This window comes from Mustela putorius, unplaced genomic scaffold (assembly GCF_011764305.1).
Source record: "Mustela putorius furo isolate JIRA1106 unplaced genomic scaffold, ASM1176430v1.1 tig00003853_pilon_pilon_pilon, whole genome shotgun sequence".
Classification (NCBI taxonomy): Eukaryota; Metazoa; Chordata; class Mammalia; order Carnivora; family Mustelidae; genus Mustela; species Mustela putorius.
The window spans coordinates 67,849,507-67,869,343 of NW_025422005.1; the positions used below are offsets into that span (position 1 = coordinate 67,849,507).

The following is a 19,837-nucleotide window of genomic DNA, read 5'->3' on the forward strand; positions in this document are numbered from 1 at the left end:
TGGCACGGAGACTGTAGCAGGAGATTGATGTGTGTGAAAACAGTTTAAATTCTTTGCGGGAAAGTGTCCTTCGTGTCAATATTTATTACTAGCAGGAATGAAAATATCACTAATGCTCTCATTAAAGAACTTTGTATTGAAGCCCACTTTAAATCTGTTTCTCGGATTTGTCCTGATATTGTGGAATTGGGGAAAAAAGTTTTTTTTTTCTTTTCTTCTTTCACTCTCTCTCTCTCTTTTGAATGCAAACATACCTAAATAAACCCTATTAGTGCTCCCATATCCAAAGGAAAAGAATTGCACCCATGCGTGCTCCTAAACACACACACACACACACACACACACACACACACAAAATCATATTGGTAGTAATCCCCATCAGGAAATCTTAAACTGATTGATATTTAAAGTGTTATCATCTCAGGTGGAAGCTCCCATCAAGAACACATTTATACAACAATTGCATTTTTTTCCTTTCTCTTTCTTTTCCGCAAACCTGCTAGCCAGCTTTCTTTTTTCTCTATTCAGTGCCTTCCTCTTCTCCCCCCACTCCCCTCATTACGCAGCCCCAATTTGTACACACACTCTGTCCTGCCCCACCCCCACCCCCATCTCTAGTGGTGTGAAAATAGAAAAGCATCTGAGTATCTGGGCAGCCTATCAGTTTGCTAAGGTTCATTTTAGCTAATCCAGACATCCCGTACAGCAGGGGGAAAACTGCTGTATCTAGTGAAACAAGAGCATGAATAATTAAAACTCTGTTATTAATGAACTTCCAGTCGTTATGTAAATGAAACTGATTTCAAGTCTAATTTGTCAGCCTGAATTCTTTTTCTGTTCTCCCTTTGTCTAGGACAAGAACTCATCATAATGGACTTGATAATAAAACACTAGTAGACAAGCTGTGTGCAGTGCCCATCTGAGTTAGAGCTTTTAGCCTGCTTAATTGATACAGTTACTCCAGAACAAGTCTATAAGGCATTTTGTATGGCTCTACGTTTAAAAGCCGCTCTTTTTCCCTTTGACAGAGCTGCCTATTATTCGCACATACCTCATTATCATTTACCTTTACACGAGGGGTGGCATATAATTACTGCCTAGTAAATAGTTTCTTTTGCAATATCCATGATGTTCAAAGACAGCAGAGTTCAAAAAGGTCCAGGGGAAGGGAAGTCTGTAGTCTTTGGAGAATAACAAATAGCCACCAGGGAGAGAAAATAAAAGGAAAGAAAAAGGAATACTTGACAAAGCTTGAGACCATTAAGTACCAGTGGCCCAGTGTTCCACCGTCAAGTGTCACTCACGCTATTGGTGGCTTTGTCCAAGTGATACCCCGATGTCTGTGGCTACATATTTCAGCGGCATTGTTTAGGTCCACCGTATTGTTTGTGAAACCGTTCACTATTAGGGTGACAGCTTCAAATTCTACGATCTGACTTCCTGGAGTTACAAATATTTTACACAACATAAAAGCAATCATTATTTTGACAGAGAGCTACCGGGCAGTGTCGACTCACTGAGAATTTCCTGAGCCAGAGTCTTTACGTTCGAATTTGGAAAATGCTCCCATACTATTTTTAGGGAAATGTGTAAGTTAGATATCAGAATTATAGTTTGGATAATTGGCAGCTGAGTTTATTTCTATAAGGCACTGTGTAAGCAGGATAACAAACATGAACTCCTATTTTGTATACCCGTTCCGCTAAAATAATCAGTTTGGGTCCATGTTTAGAAGGAGGGAAAAATTCATTCTAAAAAATCCTAAATTTTTAAGCTGCAGATGCTAACTGCTACCATGATTCTTGCTAATCCAGTAGATTTTTCATTAATGGAATCCTAGTTCACAAGAATATGAAGAACTCAAAAACTTCTTTAGTCCCCCCAGATATTGACGTCCTAGCTCCTAGCGAGTTTTGCATGCCCAAACCAACATCTGCTGCTCTTTGGCACTGGTGAAATTAGAGAAGTATTGAAGGCATTGTTTACTTCTGCTATCTTCTGTTATTTTGTAACATTGCTTTGTGTATATACCAAAGAATAAATATTATCCTAATTGCTTTTGTCCAAACAAAGAAAAAATGGACATCTCAGCATCTGCCCAAATGATGTAATCAGTCCTTCAGGAATCAGAAACTCACAACACACATTTTCAGTTCCTTAAAATATGCCAGACACAGGGCTAAGCAATGGAATAAAAAATATGAAAAGGGAACAATTGTTTTTAAAAAGGAGGAGAAAAGTCAGTTAACCCATATTCATTACTTGTTGTGAAAGGTCATATAGATATACACACGCACATATATATAATGGTATGTATATATGCGGTATGTATATATATATGGTATGTATACATAGGTATATATGTAAAATATGAATATATAGTGTATAAAGAATGTGTTAATTGTCAGAGAAACCAAAAGTAATTTAATTCCCTAGGAAGCCAGGATACACGATGCTTCAGAGAATAACGTTCTCTCTACTTAGTCTAGTCTCAAAATTTTATCTAGTCCGAGCTGCTGTCAGTGTTGTCCAATGCAAGGTCTGGTGTCATTTGATTCCTTTTCTTCTAGATGCATTATATAGCAAACTATGCCTCAATTTTCCAGCCAGTAAAAGGCATACAGTTATTCCAAAACATGTCTGATCTTCACAATGTCAAAATATAAGTCGATGGTGCCCTGCAATTTCACAGGGACATGGCTAGACCTGTGTCATCACAATAGGAATGGCACAATTTAAGGTCTGATGTCACCCAGCTTCACCCTGCTCAAGGGACTGTCCCACAACATAGGGCAGGCTTGCTTCGGGGCAATCTTGTTCCCATTGTATTTATTTATTTATTTGAAATAAATAAGTTTATTTATTTATTTCAAATAAATAAATAAATAATTTCATCATTTGGGGCCTGGCTAAAACCACTGCTCACTTTGAAATCTTGATAAACCTTGAAATTCCTCTGAGCCCATCTAAACCTAAATGAGTACCTACTTGAAAAGACAGGAGCAACCCAGTGATGAGCACAAGATGTGGGATGACATACGACATGCGAGAGCGCACACGCATGCACATGGGCACACACACGTCTCTGCCGGCTTCCAATGGGTAATACGGCTCAGGGGGCTAGCAACTGTATTCCTCCCTAGCAAACTCCAGAAGATGTCATAAAAATACGTAATCTGGAATTAAAGTCAATTAAAGTACGTTGCTTCTTCGGAAAGTTAAAAGGAAAACACACATAAGTAATAGAAATCAATTATTGTATATTCCCAGGCCTATTCTTATAAGCCGGAGAGGTAATCAATCACTCTAGAGATTTCTACAAGGTAATTACTGTTTATTCTTTAATGATACTACCGTCTTCCTCTTCTTTCTTCACACCAGCCCCCTGCAGCTGCCACCTCACAGAAAGCAAATAAGCTGCAGTTAAAAAAAAAAAAAAAAAAAAAAAAAGAGGGAGAGAGAGAGGCTGAAAGAAAGTTGGTGTTCTGCATAATGTGGACAATAAGCCTGCCGAAACTTCATCCCTCTCTGTGACCCGAGGCTGCAATACTTTATGGCCCATGCTGTATGTACACATCATAACTGCTTTTTAGTAATAAATGTGGCCGTGGCTTTGAGAGAACACTGCTGCACAGGGAGAATTAATGGGAAATATCCTTCTTGTGGATGTCTAGTCACTCCAAAGAACAAGATGTCAAAATAATAAGCAGCTGAATAAGAACGTGGACCAATTAAGAATTTAAAAACAACTAACATCCAACTGAGACTCTTTCCCCCTCTCTAAAAAGGAGAGGGGGCACCTGGGTGGCTCAGTCATTAAGCGTCTGCCTTCGGCTCGGTTCATGATCCCAGGTTTCTGGGATCGAGTCCCGCATCCGGCTCCCTGCTCAGTGGGCAGCCTGCTTCTCCCTTGCCCACTCTCCCTGCTTGTGTTCCCTCTCTCCCCATGTCTCCCTCTGTCAAATAAATAAATACAACCTTAAAAAATAAAGAGTGGAAGAAATAAGGAGTAAAAATAAATGCTTCTGCTCTTATCAAGGGCCAGAAGCTCTAACCAAGAGGTTTCCTAGTGCTTCAGTCAGAGCTAGGCTAATGAATATAAGTTACCTTTGCTGGTTTTAGCTGACTTTGAAATTAAAGTTCCAAACCCTTGCATGCAGGGAGAGCTGGATTTGAGCAAAATGGACTTAATAAACTCCATTGTGCAGTTAGATCCCTAGTGAGATTTCCTGCCCATCCATGACCAATCGGTATTATTTTTCAGTGACTGGTACTTTTGTGAGCAAGATTGGGGTTTCTGGGAGTGATTAGCACTTTTCACCATTGATTGACAGGTTCAAACAGAAATGAGACAATAGGAGGAGTCATTAGGAATTCAAATGTAAGGTTAGTGTTTGCAGGCTTTGCAATTGATTTTAATAGGAAAAAAAAAAAAAAAAAAAAAACCCTGTATGTAAGGAAAGGAATTAATGTTTGAAATGTTAACTTAGGAAGTATAAATCAATCTGTTCAATTTCAAAAAAAATTCAGAACTGAAATTAATAAAAAGGAGAAGATGAATTCAGAACTGAAATTAATAAAAAGGAGAAAATGAAATAGCAATATTATATTTTAGGCATTCTTTCTAGAAATGTCTTATGTCAGCCACAGATACATTTAGTTTTTTGCTGTGGATATTTAAGACCCAAAATCTAAAATCTTAGAGACATTCACAGTAGCAAAGGTTTAGATTTGGTTTTCTCATACATGAAAAATCTTGTAGGAAAAAAACAAAAACTGTTTTGCTAAGAAAAGAAAAGTGATGAAGCTCTCCATTATATCCAGGGAGGATTCCTCAGGGAAATAATTACAGTGAATGATTCTAGCATTGACCAGTAATTGATAATTGGCCACAAATAATTAGGGTAGAATATCTTTACTGGTGTAAATTATGCTAATAGCTCAGCCTTGTCCCTAGATGCTGATGTTGGTTTCTTATAAGTAATTTTGTTTTAAATTCACATTATAAATTTAGCATACTACACTTGAAAATTTAATCTTGTTTGGCATCAAAGCAAAGGCAGATACTACAGAATTAAGCAAGCCTAATCAAAGAAGAAAAGTAAGATGCACACCATCATTTTTCAGGATGTTTTGCTAAGGGTTGACTTCTCGTGGGAAAAGAAGTGTTCTCTGACAAAAATGCACACAAACTTATGTTTCTAAAAAAACAAAACCAAATCGGAGCAAACTGTGTGACTTGGAATCACCTCACAAATTCGGATAGAAGCATTTCCACTTCCTTGCAAGTTGTTACTATTTAAAGGACGACCACATAAATCCAATACCCCGTGCACGAGATAATCACTGCATCAGATTTTTATGCATATCCTGTGCGCAGCTCAGCATTCAAGCTGCATTTTTTGAATATGTTGTGACTAATTTATGCCAAGTTTTCATCAACCTAGCATTTTTCATTTTTCAATTGACATACAAAGTTCTGTAATTTGTGTGCTCAGTATGTTAATATCCTGAGATAGGAAGAGAAAATCCAATGCATCACGATAACAAAAATAAACTGTCAGGGAACCTCGGTAGAAGTGAGAGGTCAGGAAAACAAGCACAACCCCATGAATGGCTAGTGTTAGGATTTGCGTGGATCATGCATAATGCAGACGTCCATATCATGAGATGATTTTGGTCATTCTTTTTTAATCAACTCACTCACCATCTGCTCTTCAGTTTCCCTCCAAAAGTTCAAGGCATGCTCTGTTAATAAGTGGTTTTCACACTTTGCTGCAAATTGGAATCACCTGCTGATCTTTAAAAACTGTAGAGGCATGACTCCTACCCTACACACTCTGATTTCTTGGCGTGGGGCTCCACGTAAGCATCAGGAGACTTCTCGAAGCTCTCCAGCAGATTCTAACGTGCAGCCAAATTTGGCAAACAGCTGACAAGGCTTTTCTGCCTCAGTTTTCTCTGAATTGGTCTGAAGAGATGCCGATGTCCTCTCTCACACATAGTTTTTAAAAAAAAATGCTTTTCCATCTTGCTGTTGATTTCAGGCACACAGCTCCTTGATCTGCTGTCTTCTGAGAAGGATCACAGCACAGTGCTCCCTGCTTCCGGCAAACCCGCTTACAGCCTCTCGTCTGCTCTCGATTTCTTTCTCATTTTCCCTTTATACTCTTTCATCCCCAAACTACTACAGATCAGCTGTAATCCTCTGAGTTTCCAGTCCTTATCCAATTTCCTATCTTTAGCTATCTTTGGTACCTCATTGCCAGATTAAGCATGAAAAGGTTTCCTTAGCAGTGTTACCCATTTCTTTCTCGTTATCCGAAAACCCACAGGCAGGCTCTACTCCTTTCTTCAATCTTCACCCAAGAACAAAGTCAAGACTCTTAGTGATTTTTTTGGCTCATTAGAGTGAACATCTCTGTTCCAGACTGTAGTTTTCTGTCTCATCCCAAATGCTCATTGTTTTCTTGCACAAAACACTACTGTCAGACTTCTTGTCATTTCCCTTGCTCATTATGAACACCTTACCCGTGTGTTTCTTAAACACATCCTATCCAATTTGTCTCCCTATTCTCTTTCCCAGAGCCTCCTTCGGTTCCAAGTTAACCTCAGAATTTTAGATCTGGAGGAGTGTCTGCTTTGGGAATTGATAGAAATACTTCCTAAATGCTTGTATACCAAATGGAGGCATACAGAGGACTGTTCCACGACAGAAATGACCAAGAGCCTCTCTAGATTTCCTAGAGCTACTGTAAGCCTTAGAAATGCAATTGTTCCTCACCCCTGTTCTTCCTTTCCTCAACACATTTCATCCAGATTCACACAGCCGACATTGAGCTGGGATCACCCAAAGGGGCAGGAAGGGCTACATTGAACGGAGAGTTATATACATCTATGTCTGGACGAGGGGACTTGACCCGAAGCTGTAGCAACCCAGCCGCTAGAGTCACACTGTTCTGTCTTCAGGATGTTTCCCATGGCCAAAAATGCTCTAAGTCATCTCCAACTTCAAAGCATTCAGCAAACAATGGCAAGGCAGAGCAGCCAGAAGCGGACACCTGATTTCCATGACAAATATGGTAATGCTGTATTCACTTATGGAGCCACTTTCTGTGCTGCTGTATGTGCATATACAGCAACACACATTGGAATAGAATGGAACCTGTCCCCTGTTAGCAGAGGCACCCCAAAGGAATGGAGAGACCAGTAATCAGCCCAGCTGGTATAACACTAAATTATTTGAAAACCAATTCAGAATTGATTTCAACTAGAAGCACTGTGCACCCTTTAAAATAGGGCATGATTGAAGAAATAAAGTACATTCGGAACCTTAAAATATATATGTGTGTACATCTAAGTCTGTGTTCTAGTCTTTGTCAGATTATGCAAATTATACATTATTTGAAAAACTGTAGAAGGCAGGGGTACCTTTTTGCCTTCCACCTAAGGGCCTGTTTCCCATAAGAGCTGAGTTTTGTAAAATCCATCACTACCCCGTTTCTGTCCCCCACCACTGCCGCCCACCATTTCCCTCTCATCCGATGCTATACTCAGCTTCTTCCTGGGCTCCTTCTTCCCTTTCATGTCTCCATTACCCTCTTTCAAGTTCTACACTCTCATTTAGCAGGTCGCCACCACCTCGTACTTCTTAACTCCCTCCTGTAAATTTACTTCTTGCCATGATACTTTTCTATGATAGTTTTTCAAAGAAGTCTTCTTTCAGAGGAAAAGAAACAACTTTTTTTTTTTTTTTTTTTTTTAAAGTCCAAGAATCTATACCAGTGAGGAGAACCCTATCTTCTTTCTGGATGCATGGCATTTCGAAGTTATTCAATGCACATGAGTCAAATGATTATGAATGTCAATCCCGGAGGTAGAAACAAGCTCAAAGTAACACCCCAGAATAATAATGGCTCAAGAATCAATAGGCAAGATTCGGTTGTCACAAAATCACAGGGTGCTTTTTTTTTGTTTTCTTTTGTTTTGTTGGTTTTTTTGTTTTGTTTTGTTTTTTAAGTGAGTTCGAACGATGAATATGATTATTTTTAACTTGTTCATTTTAAAGGATGTCATTAGCATGTAGAGTTGGGTATTAATCACAGCATGGCTTCTCTGAGTTTGGACTTGGGAAGGGGATAGATTTGTTTCAAATCCGGATTGCACTTGTGCCTTCAGCAAGCAATTTAACCTCTCGTGGTCTGTTTCCTCATTGGTAACCTAGAGGTGTATATCATATCTCCTCTTCCGAGAGCTAAGTGAGAAAAGATCTGTTAACCACGTTGCAGGACTGGGGCATGGGAGGAGCTCCTGTAATGGTTGTTGACCTGTTATTGTTGATGTACCTTATGACACCTATTACCAAGTATCTAGGTGTTTTTCCTATATTTCTTGAACAGCTGTGATAGGATTCTTTTTCAGACCATCCCAGATCCATCCCTGGCTTTTAACATATCAACACAAAGAAATTTTATACTTTCTTACCCATACTTCAGCATTGTTCAGTATTAGGTATACTTTGCCCATTTTTCACTTAAGAACATTTTAAATGGAAAATATTAATACTCCATACGCTTTCAAAATAGTCTATCTGTTATCAGCCTCTATAGCCACTAGATGTCAATACAATGTTTATCTGGGAAGTTTAATAAAGACTCATTAGTATCCTATTTAATGATTAAGTAATGTATTTCTTTTGCAAGATATGTTAATATCGAAGTGTTTCAGAACATTTTGCTGTCATATTTATGGAAATCACTCCACCAACAAATGAAATGCTTTGCCTCATCCAGTCATAAATAGTTGCTGAATAGAAAGAGTTTTAAGCCTGAATCAAATTTAAATTGCTAAGAAAAATGTATATAGGCAGAATATAATTGCCCTAATTGGATTTTCTCCAGGTACTTTACTTGCAGAAAGACAATGAGATCTTTATTATTCATAACTGGATAAGACCTACATTTTATATTGCATTTTAAAGGTAACGTCTTAACTTTTCATAGTTACAATAGTAATTCTGAGGAAGAAATACTAATGTATTTCTACAACCATTTCCTTTGGGATGTTGGCTATTTTGCTATTTGGCTAAAGATCATTTAAATTCCTGTCAAAACTGAGCTTTGGAAGGCTTGAGTATTTACTCTTCAATCTTTAACCCTCAAATTAGAGTCAACAACTTTTTTCTGAACATACTAAATAACTATTATTTTTTGAAACCTCTTACTGATGTAGAGAAATGTAATTCAAATCTCCTTTCCTTTGACATTAGAGTGTCCTGACTTATATGTAAATTAGAAAAAGATCTCAAAACAAATAAAAAATGAAAATCAGATAAACAAAGAAGAAAAGAAATCATATTATCTTTATCTGGGAACATTATTAGATGTATGCTTTTTCCCTCAGTCCCAAATTTTTGTGTTTTTTCTTTCAATCTGTCATGTACCATATCTGCTCATTTTAGGGGGAAAAAAAGGCTAACAAAAAACTTGGAGATCTACTAACCTAAGACAGATTTTGAGCCTGATCTTTAGTCTCAATATTTTGTATTGTGTATCCTAGTAGTATCCAACATTGCTAACCCCCAACCTTAAGCAAAATTGTATTGTAATAACATTTTAAGACAGGAAATGATATTTTAGGACAATATTAGGAAGTTTCTATTTTTCCTTGCCTGTCTTTCCCCATCTACACTGCAAGTTGGTAATATTTTATGTAAGATTATAACTTAACGTATTAAATATTATACAAAGGAAGAAAGAGTAAAAACAGTAGGGAGAGAGGGAGGAAAGTGAGGTCAAGAGGTTCCACCTGAGACCACTCATTAATTTCCCAACCATTTTATGAAAATCCTCTTAACAATGAGGAGCCCAGTGCCTGTTATGTGATGGATCACAGTAAGCAGAGCAGACACAGGGAGAGTAGAGGAGGAGGATATGTGGATGTGGAACATACAGGGAGTGACGGAGGGAGCGGAGTGGTAGGCAGGAAAGATTTGTGTTGGTTCAGAATGTTCAATTGACCTCAGTGCCCCAGAGTTTTGCCTGAGGTCTAAAAGGCAAGAATAAAAAGTGATACCCTGCTTTCAAGGGAGGGACTAGCCCCTTGTCCACCATTGTAGGTACTAGGTACATGAACCTATGGAGCACTTGGAATGTGACTAGTTGAACTGAGATGTGCTGTAGGTATAAAATACATACCAGCGTTCAAAGATGTGGATAGAAGAAAGAATATGAATGATCTCATTAATATTTTTATTAGTTATGCATTAAAATACAATTTTGGATTTCTGTGGATAAATAAAATGTTTTAGTAAACTTCACCTCATTTCTTTCTTTTGGCTTTTTCACTATGGCTACCAAAAGATTTAAAATTATGTAAGTGGTTTGCACTGAGTTTGGATTTGGGAAGGGGATAGATTTGTTTCAAACCCTGATTGCACTTGTGCCTTCAGCAAGCAATTTAACCTCTCGTGGTCTGTTTCCTCATGGGTAACCTAGAGGTGTGTATCATATCTCCTCTTCCAAGGACTAAGTGTTAACCACGTTGCAGGACTGGGACACGGGACGAGCTCTGTAATGGTTGTTGACCCTGTATTTCCACCGGGCACCAACGCATGACACCACCCAGGAAGGCCTTTCTAACAGATAACAAAAATGATTCTGTCACCTTTTAGCTTTTACCATCACTCACCTCCACCTTAACATCATAAAACTAATTAGGAAAAGTGAAAAATGCTTTGAAAAGGAAAAGTTAAGGCCTGTCATCAGGAGTGACATCGTGGCATCTTCCTTCCATGGAGCAAGGGCTGGACTTTCTCCCCACTTCAAGTCAAGCAAGGAACTTCAAAACAGATCCATTTGTTCCAATCAAGATGTAGATCTGAAGAGGAGACCAACTCCTCACTCTAGGGTGCTGAAATGTTTAAGCCACTCTTTCTCCTGGTACCTGGAACTGAAGGTGGTAAGAGGTCTCTTAGAAAAACCACCCAGGGGGCACCTGGGTGGCTCAGTGGGTTGAGCCTCTGCCTTCGGCTCAGGTCATGATCTCAGGGTCCGGGGATCGAGCCCCACATCAGGCTCTCTGCTCAGCAGGGAGCCTGCTTCCACATTTCTCTCTTTGCCTGCCTCTCTGCCTCTCTCTGTCAATAAATAAATAAAATCTTGGAAAAAAAAAAAGAAAGAAAGAAAGAAAAGAAAAACCACCCAGTCTTCTTACAGTTGAAGGAATTCAGAAGCTCAATTAGTGATGGGAGAAGGGAAAACGAAGAGGTAGAAGGAAGAGGCTAGGTTTCCTGTCCCTAGTAGAGGTCCTGGTGTGGGCAGACTTGAGTTAGGGAAGAGAAAGGAGTTCTGAATTGGATGTGAAAGAAACATTTTGGCTTGCACAGTACTGTACTTTTTAATAGCTGAAAGTGACATGTCTAATTCATGTAAAAGCAAAAAAACCTATGGAATATGTCTGAGTTCTGAAGCAGTAAAAGACCTATTATATTTCTTATCTGTCTCCCCATTAGAATTTAAGCTCCAAGAAGGCAGGGTTACTGTGTCTGTTCTGTTTTATTTTCATTTGCTTAACCTAAGAGACCTAAAATAGTATCTGGTCACATAGTAGATATGCAATAAATATGGGTTGAATGGATGAATAAATTGGAGAGAAAATGCTTCCTTTTGTACTTATAGAGTTTTGCACATTCAATAAACTCAACACTTGGGCTAAGAAGCAATACCTGTGTCATTTAATGGGCATGAAGTTGCTGGTGGATAAGGGGAGGGATTGCTGGTCAGTTCAGCAAGTGCAGTCCATTTCAGAATTTACAGAGAATAGTCAAATCACTGCATGATGCTCTATCAAGAACTCTTGTAAATTTTCCTTACCAATACTCTCACATTAAGGCTGGTGGTGCTTAAAATATTTCCAGTGTTTTAGAGTTATTGAACTTCTTTCAGTCAGTAAGATCCCTTGTGAAATTTCTTCTATCATTCATGGCCAATTACCTTTGTTTTTTCAATTACTGGTCATTTTGTTTGAGATTGAGTTTTGAGTATGATGAACACTTTTCATCATTATTTTATGTAGATTCAAGGAACAGTGAGAAAGATTGTAACTTTGACGAAGATAGATGCTGCCACCTGCACGCTTCCTAACCTTCTCTAACAAAGCACCTTGTTAGATAGTATGTGATTGCTGCCCTGAGGACCAGGGCCTTAAAGCAATCAGCATCAGCGTGCTGGGCTCTTAGGTTTCTAAGACTTTAGTGCTCTATTTCGTCCGTTTTCTGGAACTCATGGACATCAGTTTTTGTACTTCAAAGTCAATAAGGGTATGATAAAACTCTAAACTTCTAGTTGAAAAAAGTTTGTGCCTGAACAGTTTTGAAAAATATATTTATGGGCATAAAAATATACTCATATTCTATTCACAGCTATTATATCTCAAAGTATACCAAAAATGGTGACGATTGTTTTACCTGGGTGTGGGTACTTAGCTAAAAATACGTGTGCACAGTCAGCCCCTACCTCAAGCTCAGGTTGACCATCACAGTTTCCATGACTTTGGTCCATGTCCTGATATCGCTTTCCCTTTCTTCCTTGCCCGACAACTTTGTTCAAAGGCCACAACTTGCCTTTAAGCTATATAGATGAGATCTTTCTCCAAAGATTTTAAAAGCATTTATGCATATTTTAAAGTATTTTATGAAAGAGAATTAGGATTCTCTATTTTTCTATTTCTTGAAATAAAAATTTGACCAATTTTAGTCCAATTGCTGTCCTCATAGACGGTGGGAAAAGAATGTTGTAATCTTTAATAATTTCAGAAATGATTTCGTCTTTCTTAAGGAGAAAAATGAGAGGGAGCTGTCACACTGGAAAGGATAATCTATGAGAGGAGTTGGGCAGAGTAGTACAGAAGACAAGGACAACAGTACAGGGATAAAGATGGGAGCAAGGAGATCAAATAGAAAAGGAGCCAGCTATAAGGATATCAAATTGTTGTCAACTCAAGCATCGACTTAGACTCAGAGTGACTTTCCTGGAGCCAGTTGTTTTGAAAATTTTTAAGGCTATTATAAGCTGTGGGCGCCTGGGTGGCTCAGTGGGTTAAGCCGCTGCCTTCGGCTCAGGTCATGATCTCAGGGTCCTGGGATCGAGTCCCGCATCAGGCTCTCTGCCCAGCAGGGGGCCTGCTTCCCTTCCGCTCCCTCTGCCTGCCTCTCTGCCTACTTGTGATCTCTGTCTGTCAAATAAATAAATAAAATCTTTAAAAAAAAAAAAAAAAAGGCTATTCCAAGCTGTGTAGAAAAGAGAGTCTTGATCACAGTGCAGGAAGGGGGAGTTGGGTCACAAAATCCATGTACTTCCAGACTCACCACCAATATCAAAGAACCCTAAGAACTAGTTCCAAATTTACTTTTTCCATTGAAAAAAGAAAACTCTTCCTCCTAGACATTTAAATTAAAACAAATCTATGGTTTGGAAAGAACATTAAAAAAAAAAAAAAAGATGAAGGAGGAGAAGGAGAAGAAGAGGAAGAAAAAAGGAGGAGAATAAAATCACGTGACGGTTTCAGACGAGTTCACATCTCTGAGGTCTCCATCATTATACTTTAAAGTACTGAGAAAGCTTGAATAGATGGGCCACTGAAAGAAAGAAAGAAAGAAAGAGAGAGAGAGAAAGAGAGAAAGGGAGGCAGGAGGAAAGGAATAAAAAAAGAGGGAGAGAGAGAAGCAGGGATGGGAGGAGAGAGAGAGAGGAAGGAAGGAAGGAAGAATGAATTATGGAAGTACAAAAAGTACTATGAATCTAGCTATAAGGCAAATATTCTTTCAGTGCTCAAAAAGAGGAGAAAAAGATGAATTGCATTTAGCAGGGAAAACAATGCCCTTTCTCTTCTCCAAAGTGAAAACCTCCACCTGTGCTCCCTCTTGTCATGCCAAGAGCCTTCCTTCTTCTCTAACTAAGCAAATTTAATGAAAGAATAGTATGCTCAGCTACCTTCCCTTTTTCATCTTCTAGGACCTCTTAATTCCTTATAATGGATTTCATTTCATTCCACTGGAATCTCACAAAATTCTTACATAAAGAATTGCTAAGTGTCCAGTTTGCAGCACATCATTAAATATCTTTCATTACACTTGCTTTCAGATAACATTGTGTTACTTTAATGTACAAGACCATATGTTTGCCTGTAGTCACCTTGTGTCTTTCTCAAGCTCCTCATCTGGCCCCTCCTGTTCTGACTATAAGTATTTTCTTAGATTCCATCCTCATTTCAGACACTATATGTTCATGACAACCATGAATTAAACCATATTTTTATCTCACGAATACTCAAGTCTACCTGCTTAGTCCAGACCACCTAAATGTTGATGTTGTGTTCCAGCTGCCCACTAGAAAGATCCATGGTTGTCCGTACATACTTCAGTTCAACTTGTCCAAAATCAAATATATCTTTTGTGTTCACAGACCTGCTTTTCCTTTGTTCTCTTGATTGGTTGACCATTCCTGGTGAACTACTCTTGAACCGATACTCAATACCCACTGTGCATTTTGCTAAGGTTTACTTGTGATGTATCATAGAAGAGGCATGACAACCCTCTGAGAGGGATTATGATAACCATTTTACAGATGGGGAGATGGAGGCACTAGTTGGGTAAGGAACTTGCGTGAGAAAATACTAGGTGATTATTAGGTTGTAGTGTCAGAATCCCTACCAACAATTACTATCTTGAGGCACAATAACATTGTGTGACCCTGAAGGAAACGTGTATGAGGAGAGGTGGGTTTACTCTGTTTCTACAGAGGGCAGAACTGGAACAATGAACAGAAACTACATGAATAAGGACTTCAACCAATTTATCAAAGAACTTCTTTAAAAGTGGTATTACAACACAGAGAAAAAAGTTTGTAGGCAAAATAATGGCTCCAGATTTAGCACTATGGGGGGGGAAAGTGTTTGGGACAGAGAATAACTTTAGATCACACTCACTCCTAAAATTCACTATAAAATAATGTTTCCTCCCTCCTTTGGATAATAGATTCAATAGTCTGCTTACTAGTCACATGAAAAACTAAACAGATGCCCATGAACATTTAATAGATACAGTGAATATTGGATAATCAATGTACTGTGGACTCAACAATCTTAATCATTTTAAATAGGAAAAAAAGTGATTTTTTTCCTTTCTTATTTCAGTGGTTCAGCTGCTTTAGTTTATGTCATGCTCTCTGTCTTTGAAAAGCAGCTTCCACAGGCTGCTGCAAGTATTTCTAAATGCTCCTGCCCTATAACGTAGCTCTGGTTGCAGCATCGCCACGCTGTGTGGTTTCAACAGGAAGAGGGCCAAGCGGGGTGAATGGAACAACTCTGAAACTGCTGGGAAATTGAAGAGAACATTCCTTGTGTGTTTGGGTATGATTCCTGCCCCCACCCCCCCAGGTGCAGTATATCTGCATTTTATGTAGTTTGGGGTTTCATTTGTTTGTTTGTGCTTTTTCAAGACTTTAATCTAGTTTTTATTGTTTTACTCTCTGCTGGCAGCAAGGGTCTGTGCTTAACACTTCGGATCACGTGATCGTTGTTACTCAGGAGAGTAGATAAATAGGGGGAGGGGCGAGAGGAGTCATCGTCTCCAACGAAAACCATAGTGGGGTAAAATAATGAAAGGTGAGGTGCCGTAAGAAAAATGCCGAAATTCACGCGTGGTTCCCGTGGCGCGGCAGGCCCGGCGGGATGCCCAAGGCTCTGGCTGAGTCCGCGGAGGCCGCTGGCAGGTGCCTACAATAAGACTGTTCATCCCCTTTAATTAGCACCTCATCACTTACACCAGCTTGGTGTCACCCAGCTGGCTAGAGCACGACGACACCTCCAGCTTGAACTGGGCTCCATTCCATTTTCTTGGGGCTGATGGAGACATGTGGTGCTTTCTTCAAGTGCAGCTGGTGCTGGCACTTTCATTGTAAATTTAAATCTCTGTTTGGAAAAAGGTGATAAGAACAGTTTGTTTCAAGTCCCTGGTGTTTAAGCCTTAAGCAATTCCCAGCAAATACATTCAAGGCTCCTTCTGGTTTGATCGGCTACAATTTGTAGTCTTACTAATAGTAGCAATGTTCCCATACTCCTTAATGATATGCACCTCAAAGGAAGGCTCTACACAGCCATCGCTGTCTCTGTGGTTCAAAGTTTGTGCTGATCGCTTTTAGCATTTTTGATGGTTCTTGTTGATCAGTGCAAGTTATGAGAAAAATGCTGGCATCTACATGCATTTATTGGAGATTCTTTTTCTTGTTTCTATGGGACAAAAATGGGAGGCTTTCTAGATGCTCTCCATTTCATTGCAGTGCTTCCTAAATAACACAGGTGCTAATATCCAAGACTGCACAATGAGCATGTAAGAACTTTTGGTCTTCTATTTTTCTGAACACTATTGTGCCATCATTCTTCAACTCATGTCTTATAAATTATCTTGATATGTATTGCACTTGAAAGTTATTACATAAATAGCATTTTTATCTATTTTATAATCAGCCTGTATGTCTCTTGGCTTTGGTCCCCAAGACAAAAATATTTGTCTTTTCTTTAATTTCTTTGAAAACCTTTTTGTATGCTCTTGAGGTATCAGGTAATAACTGAACTTTGGAAGTAAAGAATGAAAGTGCCCAAATAAAATAACTTCATTTTTTATGTAATAGTCTAAGCTCCCACCAGATGTCCTTATTAATTCTCTCAACTTCACAATCACCCTTTTTTGAAATTATCATTCCATGTCATAATGATACCTTAAATTGTATGCCTAGTGTTTTCTAGACACTATTTAATTTGGTTCTCATGATAATTCTGAATCTTACAGGTAAGGAAACAGAAATTCCGACAAGTTGCATCGTGGGCTGGGGTCACCCAGCTGATGACAGAGTTGGCAGATCCCAAGCCCACGCCTGTTCTATAACACAAGGCTAATCCGCTAGGTGACTCTAAACAGACTTACTTACCTTCATCCAGAATCTCTTGCTTAGTAAACCTCCATCAAGGGCAACTAACTAGAAGCCCTTACGCATTAAGAGGGGCCTCACACATCATCAACCATGTTACCTTGACCTAGTAATTGAATTTCTCAGACTCTAGCTTAGTATTTGTAAAATAGAGAAATGCTGCACTCATGTAACTAAAGACTAAATAAGGTAAAAGGGCAAATATTTAGCTTGGTAAATGTTAGTTAACTTCATTTCTCTTTTATACCAAAAATGTAGATGCCCAACCTAATATTACTAGGTGAAATTGTCTCAGTTGTTCAGCTAAGAACTGTATGACATTAAACTTGACAATCTGTCCTGAAGCAGTGTGAAATAAAAGTTTTAATGTCAAATAGAAGTTTTATTTTAGAACATATAGTGTAAGACTACCCTGCCTCTGTATAAAACAGATGAGAAATATTTTTCTAAAGAGCAGAAGGTATAGATAAACATATTGGTGGAAAGGAATTAAACAGTTTTTAAAGCTTTATATAATTAATAATAATAATGGTAGACTAGTAGCAATAGCCAACACTTATTATGTAATCACAAGGTGCTTTTTACAAGCTTATTTTATCCTCCTAACAAAATTATCTGATGTGTAGTTTTTATTAAGCCCATTTTACAGATAAGGAAACTGAGGCACAGAGGCAAGGCCATCCAGTGCAGGAATTTACACCAGTCTGCTGATCATGCCCATATATATCATTGCAATATATTGCCTTAAAATAAATAAACTATGACTAATAACTCTTCATCAGCATATAGATAACAGTAATGAAGACATGCTCTGAACTCTTGTGTTCCCAGATTAGAACTTCAGTGTATTGCAGCATTTATGTCATTTCTTTACTTGTTAACATCAATCATTGTCAATAGAACTACTCATTAAAGTTGAACATAAATACAGACTAAAGACACTTAATTTGAACTTTAGATAACACTAAAAATATTTGTTCATTAAAAATTTCCCGTTATTTCTATAATTATCTGTGACAAATATTTTAAACATACGAAAAATAACTGCAGATATTGGAAAACAATTTGTGACAATAATAAAGGAGCTAATTGAGATTTCTAAACCAAGAAACCCAATAAACTGTCAATAGGGAAATAATTTTACAAAATTCAAGGTCTAAGAAATACAACTTTCTTATTCCAATTCTCTAAGATGTAAAATCCCATGAGACATCTTGTCCCCATGGAGGTTACACATGAGCTCCATAAAGAGAGAGAAGAAAATTGGAAAAATACAATATTCAACATCACTTTTCAAGCTTCAGCCATCCTTTGAGGCTGTCTCCACTGCCATTGGTGAGGTTGCAGAAAGCACTGTGGCCCTTAGCTCAGAAGCTCCTGGGCAAATGGGCAATTGCCCAGGGCTGAACCAGCTCGGTCAGCCAGGAGCCGTCTTCCCCCTGATTTGGAAGAGAACCAAGAGTTGTGTTTTGCTAATCTGGGTAACCTCATTTTCCTCTCATTTAACTAGTGGGAGTTAATTGAACTACCTGCTGAGATCTCTGGCACATAGCTAAATAAGGTGAAATGAGGTTACAATGTTCCCTAACCCAGTTTTGGCCCCATTTACAGCATGGAGTGGTTTTCAAAGAGGGTCAGAAAACACTTTGAAAAAGGCAGATCGCATGCAACTACTTCATAGCTACGCCTGTAGAGATCCCTTGTTTTCCTCCTCCTTCTCTCCACCCTCCAACCTCCAGGCTGAGTCCTTCCCTGTGTCTTCCTTCCCTCTCACCCATTTCCCCATTTCCTCTTCCCATCTTTCCAAGCCAGTTGCTAGTGAATCCTTAGGACCTTCCCACATCTCTGTGTTCCACTGAGGTTTCCAGACACAATGGGTCCAAGACTTGTTTTCTGCAGCTCTCTGTCTCCTAACAGTCCTTGCTAATCCCTCTTTCAGTCTGTAAAGACTGAATCTATACAAGGTTGAATGTTGCCTTGGGGGGGGGGGAAATCCAACCCACATACTGCTTATATTATTATTTTTTTTTTTTTTAGATTTTATTTATTTATTTGACAGACAGAGATCACAAGTAGGCAGAGAGGCAGGCAGAGAGAGAGAGAGAGGAGGAAGCAGACTCCCCGCTGAGCAGAGAGCCTGATGCGGGACTCGATCCCAGGACCCTGAGATCATGACCTGAGCCGAAGGCAGCGGCTTAACCCACTGAGCCACCCAGGTGCCCTGCTTATATTATTTTAAAATATCAAGCTGTTCAATATTTTAACTGTGTTATGAGTACATTAATCAATTATCTGGCGTTCAGTAGAAACAGATACTGGTTATTTCTGACATAAAGAGCAGAATATAGTTTGTGGCCCCCCAAAAAAGTCTGAATAAGGCATTGCATGTTTCTGCCTTGTTTTCCCTTTGGGAAAGTGCTAATGGATTCATTTCAGTATCTCCTTAAAAATGTATATTCTTCTTTTACTACCCAAGTAATGCATGTTGATTGGAAAAAAAATTAATTTAAAAATACATAATCACTGCCTTTTTTTCTTGTCTTGAACTGGCACATATAAATTATTATAAAGAGACTGATAGCCATTTATAACTTGTTTGAGCTGTGTGATTCTGAAGATGAAGCCCAAATACCTGAAATTTCTGGAAATTTCCACTTCACACTGTGAGAATTCACTGAGTATTCTTCCTTTACTTAAAAAAAAAAATTATTGAAGTATAGCTGACATTCAATGTTATATTAGTTTCAGTTCCTTTACTTTTAATTTGTGTTCCATCACTATCAGTGTATTTTGCTGGGAGAATAGTAGCAATTGTAAAACTGTTAAAATGTATCACTGCATGAATACATCTT

General features: G+C 38.6%; 1 protein-coding gene and 1 long non-coding RNA gene across 3 annotated transcripts in view; both read left to right on the plus strand.

The window, feature by feature from the left end:
* Positions 1 to 19,837, plus strand: part of LOC101690468 — a 300,273-nt gene that overhangs the window by 136,292 nt on the left and 144,144 nt on the right. The window lies entirely within an intron of this gene.
* Positions 3,951 to 10,313, plus strand: LOC123387352 (cytochrome c oxidase subunit 7B, mitochondrial-like). Its single transcript, XM_045064783.1, has one exon. It carries the CDS (start codon positions 6,971 to 6,973, stop codon positions 7,211 to 7,213), a length of 243 nt encoding a protein of 80 aa, XP_044920718.1. The 5' UTR covers positions 3,951 to 6,970; the 3' UTR covers positions 7,214 to 10,313.

Excerpts from the sequence above, each read along its gene's own strand:
- LOC123387352 (XM_045064783.1), top strand. The coding sequence starts at position 6,971 with ATGTTTCCCATGGCCAAAAATGCTCTAAGTCATCTCCAACTTCAAAGC.